Source organism: Microchirus variegatus (assembly GCF_963457635.1).
Source record: "Microchirus variegatus genome assembly, chromosome: 9".
NCBI classification, from domain to species: Eukaryota; Metazoa; Chordata; class Actinopteri; order Pleuronectiformes; family Soleidae; genus Microchirus; species Microchirus variegatus.
Genome location: NC_139810.1, coordinates 21951959 through 21974995, shown reverse-complemented (window position 1 = coordinate 21974995; position 23037 = coordinate 21951959). Strand labels below are relative to the sequence as shown.

At 42.3% G+C, this 23037-nt stretch overlaps 1 protein-coding gene across 1 annotated transcript; it reads right to left on the bottom strand.

Annotated features, from left to right (window-relative positions):
- Positions 1-1725: 1725 nt before the first annotated feature.
- LOC310931344 (vasopressin V2 receptor-like) lies at positions 1726-17214 on the bottom strand (the record flags this gene model as incomplete). Its single annotated transcript, XM_083894476.1, has 7 exons — positions 17170-17214; positions 16092-16167; positions 7668-8059; positions 7094-7339; positions 6724-6870; positions 5055-5616; positions 1726-1925 (listed from the first exon to the last, which is right to left on the bottom strand). Exons 3-7 carry the CDS (start codon positions 8055-8057, stop codon positions 1726-1728), a joined length of 1545 nt encoding a protein of 514 aa, XP_083750602.1. The 5' UTR covers positions 8058-8059; positions 16092-16167; positions 17170-17214.
- Positions 17215-23037: the final 5823 nt, after the last annotated feature.

The window sequence follows — 23037 nt, the reverse complement described above, 5'->3', positions numbered from 1 at the left end:
ACGTTATTAAGTTATCTAATACGTTTTTCCGTGGTTTACATTTGTCATCACTTTATAACACAGATGTGATAATATTATTTATTTTTTTCCATCTTGCCAGTTGAGCGTTATGCAATCAAGAAGTCATAAAATAAACGTGAGCATAAGGCAGTGACAGGAGAGGAAACATATGTATATTTTTCATTTACGCAACAATAAATAAAGAGATAAAAGAACACATGGCTCATGTTGTGATATGACATAGTGAGTGATCTCTGCTCTGGTGGCAACGCTGTCTAAGAATAAGATTAACCCAGCGAGGGAGGTCCCTCTAAAAATGTCTAATGGCATGACAGGCACTTGGCTTTGACTGGGAGTATTTTCACTGTCCTGAAACTGACATGCAGTCTAAATGATGTGCAGTTGTTTCTATGTAGCTTTCATACACTTTGTAATAGCTCTACTGTTAAGACCTGGATCAGTGCCGCTTTAAAAACAACAAAAAACAACAACTTTGGTTTGGCATCTCCTTGTTTCTCTTACACATATCGGACCATTGTGTTTGTGTGATATACATTCAACATTTATCTTACAGAAAATGTAACATAATAATATTATAATAATAATAATAATAATAATGTGCCTTACATTCTCAATAAATACACTTTACAGAGCTCATCGTTGTCCATGGAATGCTGCTGAATGTTTACTGTCCGTCTTCCTTCCTGTGTCTTCTCGCTTCATAATTGTCACGGCATAAAGACAGGAAGGCAATTTCGTGTACCTTGTATGTCGTGTTTGTACAAAACACATTGGTTGTGGAAACCTGAATTGTCCAGGGCCTGACCCTCAACTTCTGTTCCTTTGTGTGTGTGTGTGTGTGTGTGTGTGTGTGTGTGTGTGTGTGTGTTGACTGTACTGCACTGTCCTCAGTTAATGTCCTACCATCCTGCTCACAAATATCACTATTGTTTTATTAGGACATGATTTCTCCTGAGCGAATATGAATTCAGCCTCAAGTATCCACCATCCCTAATCTACTTTCTTAGATTTAACAAAGTTTGTTCACATTATTAGATTTCAACCACAATGTTCCTTAGGACGACTCCTGCAGCTGGAACATCCATGTCATCCTTCAGTCTGTTCTCTGTCCTGCAGCAGTCTTGTTCTCTCTCTCTGTGTCTTTCTCTCTCTCGCTCTCTCCTGTCGCCTTCTGGTTTGTTTTCACTGCTCCCGCGGCTTTGTCTTCTTTGCCTTGTACATTAGGCGTGCCGTAAAATTATTAATGTGGTGATCCACCCTTTGCATTCCTGCTGTTCTGCTCTGTCTGAGCAGGGCCCTGTTTCTCATACGGATCAATGCAGCAGGCTTACACTCAGGCAACAACAGGGGTTGAGAATGACTTTACGCTCAAGGACATTTTAAACTGCAGACGCCATCGCTGACTCCCCACTCTATATTCCACGGTGTGCTCATAAAGTGGTGTTGACATCTTCAATGACACCCTTCTTTACTGCTGAGGTGCAGAAGGCAGGCGATAACACACGGACGTCATGTTGACGGTACAGCTGTCCTTTGTTGTTGGAAACATCTGGTGGAGGTCAACGCATTCCGTTCTCGGACTGCCATAGTAGAGATGGTTGTGGTGGTGGTGATGGTGGTGGTGGGGGCCTTGTCCTTGCTCTGAGCATGTGCCCCCATACAGGTCCTCTGAAAAATGTCATGTTTCTGTTACATCAGTGTCTGTCAGTACAAGGTGTCCTTGGTGGTGGAAGTGTGTGTTGTGGTGGAGTCGTCGGGCAGCGAGCCCCGGCGGCCGGGTCGTGACCAACAGTGCAGCAGTTTCTGCAGCTCTCTGGACACGCTGCTGGAGAACGCCGTGTAGATCCACGGGTTGGTGCACGAGTTCAGACTGGCCAGCAGCATCAGGATAGTGAAGGCCACTCCTGCAGTGGACACAGTCACACAGAAAGTATTAGTTTGTTTACACTATACAGGTGTCTTTTTAAAAATAGTTTTAGCAATTCTTACTTCTTTTTACCTTTTCAAATAGTTAACACACTACATTACAGTACAGTAACTGTATGGTAATCGTGTGGTCATCATCATTTTGTAAAAGGAAAGTAACATTATGGTAATACCGTCTTATTTCTTTAGAAATCTCCAACAACGGCTCGACAGTAATGACTAAAAATGTATGTGGGACATAAAGGTGGATTACATTTCAACGTTATAATAGAGTAATTAACAATTTTGATTCATTTCACTACAGTAGCTTGTTGCGCTTGTCCTTATCAAGCTGTTACCTGGGTATTTGACTGTAAATAATATAGTATCTATTACCACACTATTACTTTTGTTATTGCAGAAATGGAAATTTGAAATGCTAAATGGTCTGTATTTACAAGCCGTCAGGAGCAAGTGTCTTGCCCAACGACACAAGCGAAATCAAACCCACAACCTTTGAGTTGAAAGACGATTTGCTCGACCACTGAGCTACCGTCGCCCCAAATTAGATGGTAATACAGTAAAGTAAAGTCAATAAAGCTCCTTATTACCATGTTGTTACTGAACTTTAATGTAAAGTGTTACCTTGAAATTGTATATTATATACTGCAAAGGCTAATTTTGTGCAACACTTCAATTTATATTTATAAATATAGTGTATATAAACGAAAGTGTGAGGTGTTACATGTACAGTTTGCGAGCTATAAGAGATTGTTCCTCCAGCTGTGGCCTAATCACTTTACAGACCACGTTTTTTCTTTCATGCTGTCTCTTATGAAACAACCATAAATCTGCACAACAGCTATTCAGATTGAAAATAAACCATTCGGCATAATTGTTTTTCAATTTTATTTCCTATGGACACGGCAACAGGACAGTCTGTATCTCAGAGGGACAAAACCCTACATTCTTCCTTTTTCTTTTACTGTTTTTTTTTTAGTTAATGTTTTGCTAATAATAAGTCTTATGTCATTAAGAAAACATTCTTATTTTACTGCCGGCCAGTCGAGGACAAACGGAAAAAGGGCAAACTGATTTTTGGAATTCAAAATTGATGATAATCAAATTTCGTGCGTGCGTGCGTATGTGTGTGTGTGCTTGTAGTTGTTACCTCTTTAGGACCTTTTCTGGCATAAACACTGGCCACTGACACTGTCCTTACTGAGACGTAAAAGTCTGGTCCAAATTAGGCAAACTCACTCCAATTTCTGAGGAACTGGATACGTTTGGGCCTTTGATTTGAACTGTGAGTAGGTTAAGGTCAGGGTTTAGTATGAGCTGGTTAGGGTTAAGGCCGACCAAATGAATGGAGGTCAGTGCAGTGTCCTAACATGGACAGGTGTGCGAATCTGTGTGTGTAAGGATCCTTCATGTGTATGCATACTTGTATGTGACTCTGCATGTGCACTGTACATGTTGTGCCGGCTCTGTCTGTGTGAGCAAGCTTACGTGGCTCGCTCTCTCTGTGTGTGTGTGTGTGTCTGCTTGTGATTTTCACAGTGTGCAATCTGCTGGCTCAGAGTGTTGTTGATGAAATGTCAACATCTGGTCACGGTGCAGAGTCAGCAGAGGATATAAACATTTATTTACTGGCCTTGAGGTGTTTGTCTTTAGCTTCAGATCAGAGGATATACACGCGTTCCATACGGTCAGGCCGAACCCTAAAGCTTCACTTCCTTCATCGCTCGCTGCCAGTAAATACATCACCAGATGCTGTTTGTGACGTCATCATTCAGAGGTTGGCAGTTGTGTTTGTCCTCAGACTAATGACACTCTATTTAGACTTTAGAGTAAGATGGACAGCATTGATCAGAGGTTTTTTTTTGGCTGCTAAAAGGGCAAAATATTTCGAGCAATGACAGATAAATCAGACTGCAGAGGATCAATATATCTGACGAAAACAACCCAAGCAATTCATCTTTTCTTTTTTTGTTTGTTTGCTCGCGGAAATCAGGTTGGCAACATGGACGGGCAGAAGCCATGGAGCATGTACATTACCAGTCAGAAGTTTGGGGTCACTTAGAAATGTCACTGAGAAAGGCACTTTTTTTTTTCAATGAATATAACATTAAAGGTCACATAGAGTGGTCCTGTTGCACATGTTAGTTATGGAGGTCTACTTACATATATTAACTTGTTTTTATGGTCAAAAACCTCCTAGTTGCTGGAAACGAGCCGATAGAAATCTGTCCTTTTTGAAGCACTTGTCAGCCGCGATATTTCAGACATAAATCTCGCCTGAGAAGACAGACTGTGTTGTGATTGGCCAGTACCCTGGAAGTGACATTCGGCACACCCGCTCTCAGAAGGGCAGCTCCCCCTTCTGGACTCCACGCCGCAGTCCCTTTTATGACTTTGACCCGGAGTCAGAAGACACTGTCGCTCGTGAAACACCTCCACAACGGACGTTATTCTTCTTCTGCGGTTCAATGTACGCAACCGGATGTGCCCGGACTAGTGCCCGGAGCAGGACGATCGGCTGTTCCCGAGAACCGCTGTTTATGTAACTATAACGGGATTTTCAGAGATCTCGCTGAGCCCGAGAATACAATAAAACACAGCGTTCTCAGCAATGGCTGAACTGTTTTTTTCGAAACTTCAGAGCTTCATAAACAAGGTAATGACGCAGATACACACTAAAAAACAGCGTTAATTGGAACTTCCGGTCTAGTAGTTTTAAATGAATTACAAATACACGCTTAACATTGTTCATGTGGTAAACGTCTGGTTTTTAATGGAATATGTACATAGGTGTATAGAGGCCCATTTCCAGCAACCATCTCTCCAGTGTTCTAATGGTACATTGTGTTTGCTAATCACGTTAGAAGGCTATTGGATGATTAGAAAAACCTTGAAACCCCTTGTGCAATGATGTTAGCACAGCTGAAAACAGTTTTACTGGTTCTTTGATGAAAGCAAATTATTTCTAATCTTGTCAATGTCTTTGACAAGAGTCAACAGTCTCTTTGCAACTCTTTTGATGAATAAAAGTGTGACTTTTAATGGAAAACACCCAAAAAATTGTCTAGGTGACCCCAAGGTTTTGAACGATAGTGTATGTGACTGACCTTGGTCTGGAGGGTTGGGGTCCCAGGCTGCCCACAACTGGACGATGAAGAACGGTGACCAGCAGACCGTGTAGACAAGCACAATGACCAGAGTCATCCTCACGGTCTTGGACATGGCTTTAGTGATGCTTGGAGGTGGAGCGGTTGGAGGGGGAGGGGGGGCGTAGTCAAAGGAGCAGCGGGGTGAGTCTGAGGCCAGCTCGTGAGATGTGTAGGACTCTTGGCAATCGGAGCTGTTCAGTGTTTGCTGCTGCGATGGCGATGTTGTTGTTGTTGTTCCGTGCTCACCATGGCAGCTGTTATATTGAATAGCGGGTGGTGCATATTCATAACACTCGCCCACTTGGCTGTTGTGTATGTTACTGTGAGGGCTGTTATTCGCACCCTTTAGCAGCTGAACTACTCTCCCATCCCTGCCCCCACCTCCGGATGCCCGTCTTCCTCTCTCCTCCTTTTTAAAGCCGTGGAAGCGGATAAAGACTTCATTCTTCTTCATCTCAGCCATCACCACCCTCTCTGACTTCAGGTAGATATTGTTGTGAATCTCTCTGAAGATTCTGATCTGAAAGACAAGGATAATATCACAAATTACCGCGGTTTAATACGTGAAGCAAGACATTCCAGCGTGCAGAGCTTGGTGTGCTTGAGGATTAACTTTTATGACTGGCTCATGTCACACTCCGATGCTTGTCTTTGCGCTTGCAGTAAAGCTTTTTTTAAACATTTTTTTCTCTTTCTGTAACAGTGACAGGAAATTTAATATGAAGGAGAGCTTGTGTAAGTCTTCACCTTCAGCCATAAATCATAGCCGGACATTTATATTGCCTATAAAAACAACTATTTCACAACTTTGCTACAATAAGGCGACCATAAAATTATATTACAGGAGAAAAAAATCTCCTCGTTCTCCCGAGCAACTAAAATAACAATTTGTAATCAACCAGTAAATGGTGATTCATACTTGCTTTCTTGCTATTTTTCCACTATTTTTTCTTTCAGAAATTTAGGATTCTTGCTGCCAACTGTTATTTCTTTTACCTTTAGGGGGGGCACAATTTGATTGAACTCTCCTCTCTAATTCACTGTTCCATGTGTTTCCAAGTTACGTACATGCTAGTCAAATGATTTCCATCTGCGAAAATCTACATCCTACTTCTGAGGTTTTTTATATTTCTGAAAAAGAGGCCGCTCATTTTGAAATCTCTATCCATCCATCTTCTACCGCTTTATCCTCCACATAGGGTGATGATGGACAAAAAGGTCAGATATACTATGTTTGGCAGAGATCTGGTTCAATCCACTTTCTCGCAGGAGGGGGCTCTGAGTGGACAGATTTCCTGAACACCCATCTCAGCAGTCGTCCTGTAAGTGCTGTGTTAATTAGGCGAAAGAGCCGGACCGTGGAAATATCTTTCCCTAAATAGAGCAGCAGGGCCGATGGGAGTCGGTCCATAATACCTCTCTGCCATGAGATGCTACATAAAACCAACCACTGTCCCCCATGGGTTATCAAACAGTGCCTGCCAAATACACACGGAAACAACAGCAACAGCATTTCATTCATGCCACATCGCTTCAACACTGGATTATGTTGCGTACAGTGTGTAATCCTCATCAATAATAGTCTGTGGATGTTGCATGGAGATTGAGAGTCCGGCCATGCTGTTACCTGACAGATGGTAATGATGAGAGCCGGCAGGATGAAGACGGCCACCGTCATCCAAGTGATGTAGGCCTTCAGCCCCCACAGCTCAGCAAAGTGACCCCAGCATTCGTACTCTCCAGGGGCCACTTCCGTGCGAGAGAAGATAAACACCTAACAGACCGAACAAAGGGAGGGTGGTCAGCACTCCCACATACATGACTGTCAGCGTCTTCCTCCATTAGCTGACCTGCAATGACCTCGCAGAGCTAAAAACAGACTGCCACCTTGAGCCGCAGAAATCAGGGTGTGAACGCCCACTGAGCAGAGTATATCTGTGTGTGTGTGTGTGTGTGTGTGTGTGTGTATGGGCATGTGTGTGTTCACTCGTCCCTACCTGTGGTATGCTGAGGATTAGTGACAGAGCCCAGGCCACGATGACAGGGGTGTTCCAGCGGGACATGGCTCCCCCACGGTAGGCCTGCAAGGGACAGCAGATGGCATGGTGCCGGTCTACTGTCATGGCAACTATCATATAAGAGGAAGCAAACATGCCCACAATCTGCAAGTACTTGATGGACCGGCAAAGGAAGTCTGGTCCCTGAAACCTCTCCGTGATGTCCCATATCAGCTGGGGTAGAACCTGAATTAAATTTAAAAAAAAGAAGAAATTACTGTTAATGTTTTTCCCTCTTTTGGTATCTACAAATGAGGACACAACAATATGTGTTTCTACAAAGTAGCTATCACCTGATTTTACTACATTCATCAGAGTAATACACGTAAACTTTGATCCAAAAACAGCATAAATCAGACGCGCGGTTAGTGCGTCATGTGACGTGTTCTTTCATTGCCGTAAACAAAGGCACTGTTGTTCACTTTGACTTGAACATCAAGTGACTAAACACACAAACAAACATGATTTCCTTTACGTTCCACTAACTCCAATAAAAAGTAACTCATGATCTGACCTGAAAGAGAGCCACCACTAAGTCGGCCACACACAGGTTGACCATGAACACGTGCATGGGCGCGTTTTGCTTCCTCCTCCTCAGCAGCACCCACAGGACAAAGCTGTTCCCCAGGGTGGTGAAAGCCAGCACCACCCCGAGCACGGCGATCTCTGCCCTTGCCAGGCCCAGGTCCCTGGGCCTGGGCTGGGGCAGCGTGTGAGGTGTGATGGTGGAACCATTCTCGGGGAAGATTCCGAAAAAGGATCCCCCACTGTGAGACGTGTTGTACGAGTTCAGCTCTGACACAAAAAAGGATGAGGATGACGAGGAGAAGTTATTCCTTCCAGCAGTGACCAGAGAGGACGGAGCTAACCCATCCCAGTCTGTTTCCACGCTGATGCTTTCCATTCCTGTAAGACAAACAAAGTATTCATTTAAGTATTATGTGACGCTCGACGTTAAATGTCAGCAGGATTTAAGCTGATGCAGGGTCATGAGACTGTCTGTGTTTTAGAGTTTATTAATAAACCATCTACTTGTTTTGAATTATCGACTGATCTGCGTCCCACCTGACATCTTTATTACATTTCCATAATTTGCCCTTAAATTTGTCAGCTGACTGATTTTGTTCTCATCCTACCACTGAAATTACAAGCAAAACACGCAGATCTTTTGGGGATACATGTTGATACATTAGCATGTAGGAGCTCTTTGTTTTCAAAGCATCTGCTGAATTTTCACATTGAGTCGTTTAAATGAATAATAATAAGTTAACCACTTTCAATTAAAGCCAGACACTGTAAACTCCACATGGCAGGAAACAACTCTAATCATCCCTATTGTAGGAGCCAGAGTTAATTTAGTTTAGGGTTAGTTTTAATGATTAATGCATGATTACTTTAGCATTACAGTGTAATTTGTGAACAATTAAAGTAGTTAACCGTTGGCCGTAAGCCTTTGAGTAAATATTCTTACAAGGAAAGGAACAGCTATGATAAATGGAGGAATAGGTAGATATGAACTAGAAAATTAGCGTTGGTGTCCGTTAGAAGCTGTGCCAGGTTTGGTGTAAAAAGGTTTTCTGACCGTTGTGTTACTGTTAAATCTATAGATCGTCATTCACAACCTGGAACATCAAGGGAATATTTCTTTGTGTTGATCTGACAGAAGCTTGGATACATGTGGACGGAAAGGTAACCTGGATTTACAGCAAGTGGAAGTAAAGGTGCAAACCTTTTCATGACTCATCCTTTCCTTGGTGACTGAGGAATTGAAACAGCACCTATGAGTCAAGCCCTTATAGGAAGCTTGGCCTACAGCGAAATACTTTAGAATTAAGTTATGTTTGCCACTACATCAAGTCAAAAAACCTCACATTGATTTAGATCTGGATGCGGACACGATCGCTCAAGAACCAGACGGAGCCCAGAAGGACTATATCGCCCGGGGAGCATAGAAAAGGCTTTGGATAAGTTGGAAAACGCTGAGCAGTTAAGTTCTCGGTAAATATTGCCTTGTTATTACTGAAACGTTGCAGCCAACAATGGCAGATCCGCTAAGCGGCGATGAGGAAGGCGCAGCAGCCAATGAGAAGCGCACGTACGGGTGTACGCGCCTACAGGAAAAGGCCCTGAGGAGAACTTTCATTACTTTATCACGGCAGGAAGATCCAAATTAAGATTGTCAACTACAAGATCAAACCAAATAGAACTCCTTGTGGAAGACGACAACAACGTCATGCATGTGGAGCTGAAGGAGACAATGGAGCTTAAGGATGCGGAACGCCTGTGCGATGACAAAGAAGAAAGGTCACGGGAACATGTAAATCAGGCAGTATGTCAGAAAACTGGCTGTATTCATCATAAAAGCGAATATGTTGGCTTCAAAACACCTGATTCATAGGATTCATCGTTTCCAGGCTTCAGCAGAGCTTGCTGACGTACTGACCATTTGAATCAGGTGTGTTGGAGCAGGGCAGCATCTAAGTCCCCGAGGACAAAATAAGGACTGGGAAACACTGCTCAAGGTCATGCTTTCATTTATTTTCTCTGCTTACAGCATTTCCTGTTTTATTTTTGCCTTCGCGCCCCTGTCTTGTTCCGGATCCCACTTCCATGTGTCTCACGCTGATGTGATTAACTTTTATGTCACTAATGAGAGACACCTGCGTCTCATTGTCTCCAATCTCGTTTGTTTTTACTCATTCCAAAACAAACTTAGCAGGCATTAGTCACAGTTTCTATACATTGGGGTTTATTTATACCTGACTGAGTATTTTTTGACCTCGTCTGCCTCGTCCGTCCAGATTTGTTTGCTTGGCTTGGTTATTTGAATTCCTGAGTATCAAACGGTTTCCCTGTAAAGCCTTTTGTGGCCCTTTTTCCACTCAGGAGTCCAGTTCCTCGTTCCCAAACGTCTTCAGTAAGTCCAGCACTATCTCATCTCATCACAAATGGGACTGCCTGTTAGACCTGCTCCACCTTTAGGGCTCCCCCTATAGACATCCTATAGCGTATCATATATACAGTACACCCTATCTCAGTTGGAGTCACTTGACAAATACCCCCTCAGCCTCTTTGGAGGCTGGAACTATTGTCCTTCCTCTTCACCAATATAAACTTAAAGAAACCCCATTCCTTCACTCACTGTCATGGAATCAACGTCCAAAACAGGTAGTCCAACCCTTTCCCATTGTGTTTCTCTGCAGCTTTTGAAGTTTCCCAGTTTGATCATAGAAATGCTTACCATCTGTTTAGAAGGGAGGAGACGAGTTGAATACAGCTTTTAATGCTCCAGTGGTTAAGATAACACTGTGATGCCGTTCCTATTAACGAATGCGCCAGCTGTGTTTCAAGTGCGGGGTTAATGATGTTTTGCACAGCATTTTTACCCGGGATGTTTTCATTTATTTTGACGACTCCCTCGTCTTCTCTCGTGATTATTTAAAGGAAAACAAAAAAAAAAACAGTCCGTGCTAGCACTGGACGCGTAACGGAACGTAAACAACCAGGCGCACTCACAATCACACCTACCTTCACTTTAGAGTATTCAATTAACCTCATGACAATCTCCAGGTGCTAGTATCTGGGGTGAAATGGGGTTGGAACAAAGAACTCTCTCATTGTGAGGCACCAGTGCTCACAACTGCATCACTGTGCTCTGGATCTTAATTGGTGAACTGGTCGAGACAGTCAAATAAAAAAATAAAACGAACCCGTCCTGTAACACACGGTACAAATCATGCTGCCATGTGAATGCTGTTATGCCATGTGAATGTTGTTGTGCGTGAATGTTTTTGATGCTGTCTCCAATTTTGTAATAAGTGTTCAGTGTGCCTGTTAGTCCGTCTCTCAAAGCTTCCATTTGTGTTTGATTCAAACCCAGAAGGCATTTTTCTCAAGGTTGACTCGACAGCTTTCCCCTTCTATCCCACCACCTCTATATCTCTGCTCATGTAATCATCCCATACTTACCCCATACATTCCTACTCCCCCCTATTTTTGCCTCCCCCCCTCCTTCATTCCCTCATGCATCCAGGCATTCTTCCCCTTTCGAAACAGTCACACTGTTGAGCTCAATAAATGTTGGAGTTTATTTTTCCTTGCTTATAAATAAATGGTTCAAAAGAACAGAAAGTTGATAAGATTGAGATGACAGTTTTGAGAAGTGGAGTCGTGGGATGCCGTGGGCAAATAAACAGCACGTAGTAAAAACAAAGGGAGAAAGAAGGGCCCAAGATGAAAGAATGCAATACAAAAAAAAGGGCAGGAAAAGAACAAAAAAAGAAAATAAATTGTAAAAGAATAAAGATAAACATAAGATGAGGAGAAAGGAGTTGGCTTCAAAGAGCTCTAAGGAGGCCTTTGTTAAGTTAGTCATCACAGTGTGAGTTGATTAAAACTATATTAGAGTTTTATTTTGACTAATGAGCAAGGAGTGCTTAGGTATACATGTGTGCTCAATGGGTGTCTGGATATTTTCCCCGCCTAAAAATAGAAAGAAGACTTTAGTCGATAGTATTGTGCAACTGAGTGCGACTAAAAAAGACATAACAAGGTTTCTGTCACTACTCTGCTGAAGCCCAGTGATCATTTTACTCGTACTCGTGTAGACGCTGCTGGGTGCGATTACACAGCTGAACACACCGTCAACATGTGTGCGTTACATGCTGGCTTTGTCAAGAGAAATGTGTTCAAATGAATGACATGCTGTCAGCTGGGCCATGAAGGTGTGGCCTTAAACCAGAGGAAGAGAATCTGAGTCAAACCTGAGGAGTTGAATGGCATAACATGCTGTTGATGTGTGAGAGAATATTTGCTGTCACACCAGGCAACACCAACCACATCAACACCAACCACAACATCAACCACAACATCAATCACATCAACACCAACCACAACATCAACCACAACATCAATCACATCAACACCAACCACAACATCAACCACACGACACCAATCACAACATCAACCACATCAACCACAACATCAACCACAACACCAACCACACAACATCAACCACAACACCAACCACATCAACCACAACACCAACACAACATCAACCACAACATCAACCACAACATCAACCACAACACCAACCACAACATCAACCACAACACCAACACAACATCAAACACAACCACAACACCAACACAACATCAACCACAACACCAACCACAACATCAACCACAACACCAACACAACATCAAACACAACCACAACACCAACACAACATCAACCACAACACCAACCACAACATCAACCACAACACCAACACAACATCAACCACAACATCAACACAACATCAACCACAACATCAACACAACATCAACCACAACATCAACCACAACACCAACCACAACATCAACCACAACATCAACCACAACACCAACACAACATCAACCACAACATCAACACAACATCAACCACAACATCAACACAACATCAACCACAACATCAACACAACATCAACACAACATCAACCACAACATCAACCACAACACCAACCACAACACCAACCACAACACCAACCACAACACCAACACAACATCAACCACAACATCAACACAACATCAACCACAACACCAACGCAACATCAACCACAACAACATCAACAATACACCAACACAACATCAACCACAACACCAATATTAACCACAAAACCAACAACAAACCTGTATTACTTTGATTGCTCAAATCAAAGTTGCTTTAGTGAGTTTCTAGGTTGTGCCCAGTCGGCCCTGTCCAGTTGTTCTTGGATCAAAGGTAATTCTAATCTTTATTATTACCTCTTTATTAATGTTTCTTCTTTTAAGTTTTTCTTTAATTAGAGACAGTTTAGTTTAGACAACAGAGTCTTTTACCATCAAGGAATCTCGCGGCCTCTCTTTGTCGGGCCCTGAGGAACCTTGTGCCCCTCTCTGTAATTACAGCATAATTTATGAGAGGATTCTTTGTGCTGCCGCGATCCTTTATGGTCTCCATATAATCTCATTATATATATATTTGCCCATGTGACCAATTTCTTATATAAAAGCTCCTCTTCCAAGTATCCCTTTGTCCATGTGTAAGGACCTGGGAAGTGTTATAAGAATGTGATCTCAGAAATTAATCCACCGTGTTACAGTAATGCTAAACTAATAGTCACAAATTTCATTCTATGAAATGTAATAAGAGGATTAACAACTGGCAGGAAGAGCCTTCTGTAATGGTGTCACGACTTATCTGTGGCGTATGGGAAAGTGCGTGAGACCATTTACTCAGAGAAAGTCTCGCTTTCCATCCTCCGGAGACTCTGGAGTCCACGCATTATTATCTCCAAATACAATATGATCATGCCTCATTTGCATCGTGCATGAATCCAGTTTATCTTTAAATTGCTCTTTGTCTCCGCTGTAGGAGACCAATGGACAGCTCAAAACTTTGACATTTCCTGTCCACAGAGGGAATTCCTTCATCTGAGGCCACATAGAGAAAGTAAATGGATGCCGTTCACTTTATAAACCCATGTCTCTGCAAATGTATTCTGCTCCGCTCTCTCCTTAATAACCCGAGCACAGTCACATCCGTCTGATCGACTTAATGTAAAACACAAATTATTCCGTCTTTCTACTGGAAGGACTGGAGACACTGCTTTTAGTAGTTAGTGCAGAGTCTCGCTTCCTGCCTTTACTTTAAAGCTTTCACTCTGATTAACGACAGAGTCCATCCCTGCCTCTCTTTCCCCTCCAGAGGCTCACTGGTGTGGATGCATCCTTCTTGTCGTCTCCATTCTGTTCCACTCTCTCTGCAGCGCCTCGGGGCTGACAAAACAGCTAGTTACTATCCGCTAGAAAACATATAGCTTTCAAGCATTCACATCTTTCAGCGTGTCGGTCCACTTGTCTTGGTGTTCATACACATTTTTGGTCATTGTTTTTTTAATTTTTTTTTTTTACAAACTATGTCATGTAGCTTTAGAGCGTGTTGTGACGTGATGAGGAAATGTGTAAATTGTCTGTGATTGTGATTTAATCAGCTGAAATCGTATAGATTTAGGTTCAGATCAGTTGCACATTTCTAAGGCTGTGTTTTTGCCAGCTTTACTTCCCTCCATGTCTTGCGTGTGTGCATTTTCAGTCGTTTTCTTAGTTCCCTTTGACCATGTTTGACCCATTAATGACACCCTCCCTGTCCTGTGTACACTCAAACAACCTGTTGCTAATTCCCCTTTTTCCTTCTTGCCTTTTGTCTGTTATTGTCACATTCATACACTTACACAATCTGCCCAAAACTAACCATTCACGCCGACGTCATCGAGGATCACTCCCTCCCAGGACGACGGGCAGTGATGTGCTGATTACTTTCATATATTAACCTTTTTAATTATCAGCCTCATTAAAAGACGCTGGCAGATGAAAACAGGACTAAAGCGGCCCTGGCCCACTTGGCACACCCACAACACGTGGTCTGTGTGCGCCCTCGTTTCTCTACATGGGCAGCAGATTTTTATTTACAAGCCAATCAATGAATTGTTACACAATAAAGCTCTGGACGAGTCACGTGTCGTACATACTGCACACATGCTGTGACACTGCAACTGCACGATAAAGCAGATATGGCCTCAAGTTCTTCTTCAAGGCACACATATCAGTCATTTAAGTCCTCATTTGCACCGTCATACGCAGCATAAATCAACTCTATGAACACTCCCTTCAATGGCAGGTGGATGCTTGACATATGTGAATTTATGCCTTTCATTCTGTACTTCTGTAATCTGATTCACACAGCTCTGTCTCCAGGATTCATTGTTCTCTTCCAGTGGGTGTCACTCAGGTTCTGGTCTTCACCAAAGGACCGCAGCCCCTATGAGCAACTAAAGTAAACACTTTGTTCTAATACTGTCTTGCCCGAACAGCCCATTAAATGTTAATCATGTGGGACCACACCTCATTGCACACACTAATACAGTCATTACTTGCCCTCATGTAAGTTTGTGTGCGCTGCAGAACTCGCAGAATGTTGTATTCACAAATCTCGCCGTGAGTTTGTTTCCATAATACGTCGACTGTTGGACAAAACTCAAAAGGTCTGCGGAGGAAGAAGGTCCAAGTCCCCTTATCAGCACTGATAAAGCCTGTTTAAAAGACGGACGGCTGTTTTTCTTGTTATGTATCATTAACCAGCGGACTTCGTGTGCCCTAAACAAAACAGGAGCCTCTAACCCATCACACAGAACGATAAATAGTCAAGTCCTGAGGAGTGGAAGCTGTGTAAAACCACTTCAGCAGAAAACAAGCCCCCGAGGTGTGAAGTTGATATATGGTCTGATCCATGTCACACAATGGAATAGATACTATAACTGATTCCCTGCTAAATAATCAGACTAAATTGACCATTATAATACGAGTAATTATGATGATGAGGAATAAAATCAAGAAGGTAATTTGCACACAGATGATGCCAAACAAATTGAACTTAAGTTCATTAATAATAGAAACCGAGCCTTTTTTTAAAAAGTTGATTGTCCTCTCGGACACAAGAATGACTTGCTGGTTTCACTCTGCACCCTGTGGATTTATGTAATCACGCAATAGAATTTGCATTAGCGGAAAAACCAACAAGACACGCTTCACAGAGAAATCCCTCCTTAATCACAGCTTTGCTGCTTTTTTTTTTTTATTTTGAAAATAACATTTGAAAAGTCAGGCAACTAATAAATCAACGAGCTTTCAAGACACATACTTGTGTGTGCACCACAAACACATGCACAGTCCGTGACCTCACGTCATTTTTCCTAATCATCTGCAGACCATTTAAAAGAAGAAAAAGAAAAAAAAGAAAAAAATACAGGCTGGGGTGACAAGAAACAGACACACAAACACCCGCACACGTACTATACACACACAATGAGAAAGAACACCCACCCCCAGGTGAGTATACTATGGATTCTGTCTCCTCTCACCTTGTTCTCAGTGCATGGTAAGCCTTTCTCATGCGTGTCCTTTACCCTTGGAGTGTTTTTGCTCTGCGCTCGGTGACTATGGGACAAAGCATTAAGAGCTGTCACCAAACACAATCCATTAACAGTAAATGATAGAGCAGATCACATTAACAGTCTGACAGCTTTTTTTTTTTCTTCTTCCCTTTTTTTTTTACATTTTCCACTCAGGGGAACATATGCATTTGTAATCAGACTCTGCCATAAAATATGTCCAGTATAGCACCTGCAGTATGTCAGAGACACTCTCTACGTTGGGGCTGCAACTATTGGGTTTTTATCTATACATTACAGTACACTGTGTAAAATGTCCTAAACTGTTTTTTGTTTTTTTTGTCCACAATCCAAGGAAATTCACTTTACTGGCAAAGAGAACTAAAGTAACCAGAACTTCTTCATTTTTTCACCAAGCAATTTAGTAATTAATTTACCCAATTACAGAAAGGAAGTGTATTCACTTCACGTAAGCGACTGTATTTGGAAAGTCATCTTAAGTTAACATGTTTTCGCTTAAACATTAACAATATAAAGATAATATAAATTAAAAATTACCTTAACTTGATAATCGACACATAAATGCTTGTCACTCATAATTACTCTTTGATGGAACTAAATAACCTATATTTACAGTGGGATTTACATATGGGATAAAACTATATATACATGTATATATATATGTATACTGTATGTATACATATATATATATATGTATACACACACACATATATATATATAAAGATTAATTACGGGACTTAATAGTAATGACAACTTCACTGATTATAACCTATAATAATAGGTTAATTAAACATGTTATAAGCATAACATATAATACATTAAAACATCAGACACCTGATTTATGGGACGCACAGAAATTACCTGATTAGTCAGTAAACAAAGAGTGACTCACAGGTTTAACGCACAGTTTCACCCACAGGAGAACAATTGCTACATATTTTGTTCTTGTTCAAAGTCAGGTTTATAATAAACTGTCGCGTTAACGCGTGATAAATGCGAGATTGAAGAAGAGTGAGCGCTTACTCACAGATGGTCCACTTCAACGATGCAGCTCCGTGACAAAATGTTTCCCCGATCCCCCCCAAAAAAAAGTATTCACATCATCCGCGCTGTCACTTCACAGACTCTGTCCGCGCTGAGAGTGAATGAAGCAGTGAGACATCAGTGAGTTTTCATTAAAGACAGAGTAGAAAAGTTCCGTCGCAGGTGAGAGCGGCTCCTTTCACTGTGTGTGTCTGCGCTACCGGAGTCAGAGGTGTGGGTCCGTTGCCCTAATCCATTTGACAGCCGTGTGCGTCCTGTGTCCCCCGGTGCTCTTGCAACATGCTGAGCCCCGAACACCAGAGGCAGAAATGAATATCAGCTCCGCTGGCTCTTTACCTCCCCCTCTATCTCCTCCTCCTCCTCCTCCTCCTCCTCCTGGGTCAAACAGCCTGTCCTCTAGGACTGAGGGTGGAGCCAGGATTGAAGGCAAGCTGTTAACATACCTATGAAGTGTGTACGTGTGTGTGTGTGTGTGTGTGTGTGTGTGTGTTCTGTTGTTACTACTGGTCCTGACAAGCTCAGTGTTTATGCCAGAGTAACCACTGAGCTTGTCAGGACACGAATTTGCATATTAGGGCCACGCAGGAATTAAATAAAACATATTTGCCATGATGTGATTATTTTTAGAATAACGTTTGTCATGTCTAAAGTGGGAATAACAAGTCGAGATTTAACTCGACACGTGGGGATTAAATTGGAAATTATCGAGAATGAATTTGGAATATCGAGTTGTGATTCAACTCGGCATGGGGAGATTAAACACAACATTTCGAGAATAAAGTTGGAATATCGTGTCGAGATTACATTTGAAAATTCGAGAATAAAGTTGGAATAACAAGTCGAGATTTAACTCGACATGTGGAGATTAAATTTGAAATTTCGCGAATAAAGTTGGAATATCAAGTCGAGATTTAATTAGACACGGAGATTTAACTCGACGTGGAGCTTAAACCCGAACCTTCGAGAATAAAGTTGGAATGTCATGTTGATATTAAAGATTTAAATCAACATGCACAGATTAAACAGATTGAAATTTTGAGAATAAAATTGGATTATCTCGCGGATTAGGACAGGTACTGGGTGTCCAGGTTTCGGCGCAGTCGGTAAAGTCATTAGAGAGAGAGAAAAAAGTTTCAGCAGGTCAAAAAACTCATGCTCGACATGTTGATTTAAATCTCAACATTATAATCCAACGTTTTTCTCGAAGGTTCGAGCTTGATCTTCCTGTCGATTTACATCTCGACTTGATATTCCAACTTTATTCTCGAAGATTGGAGTTTAATCTCGACATGTCGATTTAAATCTCGCCACGATAATCCAACTTTATTCTTGAAATTTTGAGTTTAATATCCACGTCGACTTAACTCTCGATGATAATCCAACTTTATTCTCAAAGAGTTTAATCTCGACATGTCATCATGGCTTCATCGAATCTTGGAACTGTGGTTAGGTTAAGGCAAGGCTTGGGAATTTACTGGTTTGTGTGTGTGGCTCTCTTCCAGTAATCATTAATGTGTGTATGCATACTTGTTTGTTTGTTACTGCATGACGTGCCAGCTCATCTATGTGAATGAGCTTATGTGACTGACAGTAATGACACAAGCTTGTTTACTGTCACATTTCACACACACATATCCCATGAGGTTCCCAGGCTCTATACAAGGCCTAAGAAGAAGAAGAAGAAGACCTGTGTAAACCTAAGTGTGTGCACGTTTTGTGCTCATTTGCTTACGCAAATTATGGCTACGTGTGAGCATGTTTTGAGGGTCATGTTTCTATGTGTGTGTGTGTGTGTGTGTGTGTGTGTGTGTGTGTGTGTGTGGGTTAGACAAGTGACAAATGCAAAAAAAAAGGATTCAAATAAAAAAAAAATCTGAAAAGGAAACACACAAATGCCAAATGGGAATAGAATTAGCAATAAAAAAAGCTAAAATTAAGTATGTGAAAATAAACAATAGCTTTGTAATAAGACATTACATGCTGGAGGCATTCCTCCAACGTCCTGTAAATGTCCTAACCGATGACATTTTCTGGTAAAACACTGACCAGCAGTCGTCATGGAGACCAAAACCTGGTCCTCATCAGGCAGAATCTAATTTTTTCATGATTGGTTAAGGTTAGAGGGAAGATGTGAAGTGTGATAAGGCTTTGGTGAGAGGGGTACAAATGATGCAATGTCCTAACTGGAATAGTTGTGTGTGTGTGTGTGGGGGGGGGGGGGGGTTGGTTTTAGGGTTAGGGTTAGAACTGGGTTTAGGTCAGGGTTAAGGTAAGGCATTTAGTTATGATGGTAAAGGGCTGGGGGAATGCATCATGATATTATGAGGGCTCATCCACGTGGAAACAGGTGTCTAGGTTAATACACATTGTTTCTGTTTTTTTATCGTATTGGCGTATTGGTGGGAAAATCTCGAAATGCCGCCTTTGCGTTTTTTGTCAGCGAATACTTTAAAGCTTGGGTTAAACCTTACCCTAACCCTAACCCATCAGGCAAGTGACTATAAACGGTAACTTCTTCGGAAATCAAAAAAACGCTATGCAGTCCAGTGAGGTGGGAAAATCACGACTCCAGCCAATCAGCCAAGGTTTACGCTACATAGCAGACCGCACCAATCAGCAGTGGGGTAGGGTTAGGGTTAGGGTTACAGGCTTATAGTGTCATACATTTTAGAAAATGTTTTACCCTAGACAGGCAAGCAGCCAACTTCATTGATCTTGATTTTCTACAGGAAAATGTTATATATATATATGTATATATTTCTTTTTTTTTTAAATGTCAAAAATATCATAAATAGTATTTCAATGGCTGCCCGATAAAGGGTTAAGAAAACGATGATGCCATTACTCCCACTTCACTCTTGCGCCCGCATACACTGTCCCTATCATTGTTGTCGTTTGTCATCAGCAGCAGTGTTGACAACCACTATCAATGAAAAGTAACTAAAGTCGGCCTGGAAAGACACCAGATATCACGAGGACACATCCTCACGTCCTCGGTGACTTTAGATACATGTGGGTGAAGAGAAAAATGGAGGATAAAACAAACCTCACACCATGATCATGATCATGCCGTGTATACATAATTCATACGCGCCACTTGTGGTTATATTTAAAGCCTTCTTCAGTTTCTGTCTCTCTCTCTCTCTCAGATACAGGTGCACTTCCACATGTCCAGGAATGCCGGATGGCTGAGTCAGCAGTTCACTTACAGGTCACACCCTTAGTGTAGCTCCACACAGCACAAAGGTTGGCGCTAAAAACAACAAACAAAAAAAAAAACACCTTGTCTTTGAATTTTAATGTCAAGCCTCCCACCCACACACACGCACAATACAGATGGCATGCCATCACGACTTATTCACAGGTGAATGAGTTCAAAGGAATTACAGATATTCATACACTGACACATGCACAAACAAGATAAACAAAAACACACGCACCGATGCATCCAAAAGTAAATTGCAGCACACAAACACAAAAAGGGTGCTGTACACCAACTCTCCATTTGTCTAGCCCAAAGCCATTGATCCCTGGCAGGGACCGCAATTGTCCCATGATGTCAGACACAACCTGCACTGCCTCCTGGTTCATATCAGATGTCTCCCCCAGCAGAATCGTTTTGTTCTGATGCTGAGGAGGTGGAGCTCTGAGCTTCCTGAGAATCACTCTAATGTGATTATCCTGACCACTCTGGCCTTAGAGGACATTTTGACACAAAGCAGTAAAAGCAGCGGAAATTAATCCACTTTGTATGTTTAACAGCTTTGTACAAGTGACGGGCAAAAATACGACAAGGGGGATTAGCTGCAACAAACAGAGAATGCATTCGCTGCACGACCTTGGGTTTGGAGTTCATGAAAACACTTTTTGTCTTTCTTCAGAAAAACATCAAACCCGTTATTTTACTACTTAACCAGGTAGATCAATATCCCGCACATTATTATCAGAGGCAGAGCAGCACTTAACCTCAAGAGGAATGTGGGAGACTTTAAATATCTCAGTCTATGACAACCTTTCTTTTCCCCCGACATTTAGTGCTGGACATTCTCCCACATGTTGGGGCTTATTTGTAGATCCTAGTATTGTGCCAGGAATAAAAATGACAGCTGTTTTCGTGCGAGGGAGTCTCTTCTGCACGAACCTTTTAAAGTTCCTCAATTCACAGATAATTGCATTCAAACGGTGACACTGACAATTAACCAAAACAAAAAAAAAACACACCACTGCATTCATTTTATATGAATCACCCGTGTGGTAAATCAGGGGTAAAACCCCATCTGCCTGGAGATGAGAAAGAGGGAGACATGGCCTGGAATACACTTGACTGAGTCCAAAAACAGTAACTCAATCAAGCTCACTTTTCAGTCCAGAATGTTTGGCCTCATCACCATCGCACAGTCTACAGTCAAACATGGCTGCCACCAACTGCTACACAGCGAAAGCGAGGCTTAACTGAATTTTCACCCAGAGGAACAAAAAGTCCAAACAGAGCCGTTTGTCTGTACGTGGGACGGCCTGAATATAGGGCCATTCCTTTGACTGAAAGTACATTGAGCACAGAACAACACCTGGTCTAACAAAACTGGCACCGCACACTTTAGGAACAGCTGAGAAAAGCATTAACTGTCATTCGGACCATAAATAACAGAGACAGACGGAAGAATTTGGGATTCAACTTATGTGCATCTGTAATCACTGGGAAAAGAAAGACACTGTGGGAGATTACTTTGCTAATAAAGTGCTGTTTTATTTCTCTCAAATGGCCCGTTTATGTTCAGTGGTCAAGAGGAAAAGGAATTGGACTCAGAAAAGTTGCCGGTCCAAATCCCAGGAAGGCCCAAGGGCTGGAGTGTTCCTGAGCAAAGCAACCCCATGCCGTCCACTGTTCCTACACTTGGAGGACGGGTTAAATGCAGAGGTAAAATGACTAATTCCATTCTCCAAGATATTTTCCTTTTGATGTTTACGTTGGAAAGCGGTCACCTGACTGTGAAAAGTACGTTTTCCATTAGGCATGAAGTTTTACAGAGCCACAGAGGTAAAACATCTTTTATTTAGGTCAAAAATATCTGTACCACAGTATGTGTGTGTGTGTATGTGTGTGTACGTCACTGTTTCCTTCCTTAAGGCCACATTATACTCCTCCGACTGCGTAATGTGTTATCCAACTGCGTAACCATGGAGACCCCTCCAGCCTTCATAGTTCTCCCTCGTGGTGCCGGGTACGCACTGCAATTTTCCGCCCGATCAGTAGGGGTCGCTACGCAAGCTTGTTGTGCGTCTTGCTACAGTTGGCAAAGGCGTCCGAGAGAGAAAGACTGTTGTTGTTGTTGCAGCTGAATAACATTGAAACAGTGGCCGTTTCTCACCTGAAATAAATATTTTCTATGTCCCGGAACGCAGTTTTAAGATCATTTGAGGCGAGAAATTGGCCATTTAGAGTCTAAACATGTGGTTTGTGTATTAAGATATGACGTATTTATAGTTTGGCAAGCGACGTTGTCGCTTGTGAACAGCTCCGCCTCTGTGGACGCTCGGTGCGCACAGTGGCCGGCACAGAGCAGCGTTAGCTCGGCCTGTCCTGAAGACCAATCGCAGCCCGTGCCGTATCCGTTGTCCCTTGACGGAGTGACGGACACTTAAAAAATATTTTGTGGAGCTGGAGATGACGGCGGAGAAGACTCTCCGACAGCCTCTCCGGCGACGTAGAGGGGTCTCTGTAACCTACGTAGAGCACTTTACGCAGAAGTATACATTGGGCTTTACAACGGTGACCTTTTTCTTGCAGAGAGAACCTTCGTTTGTGTGGTAATCTTCTGTTTAAAATGCAAATCACACGCTAATTTGTCCA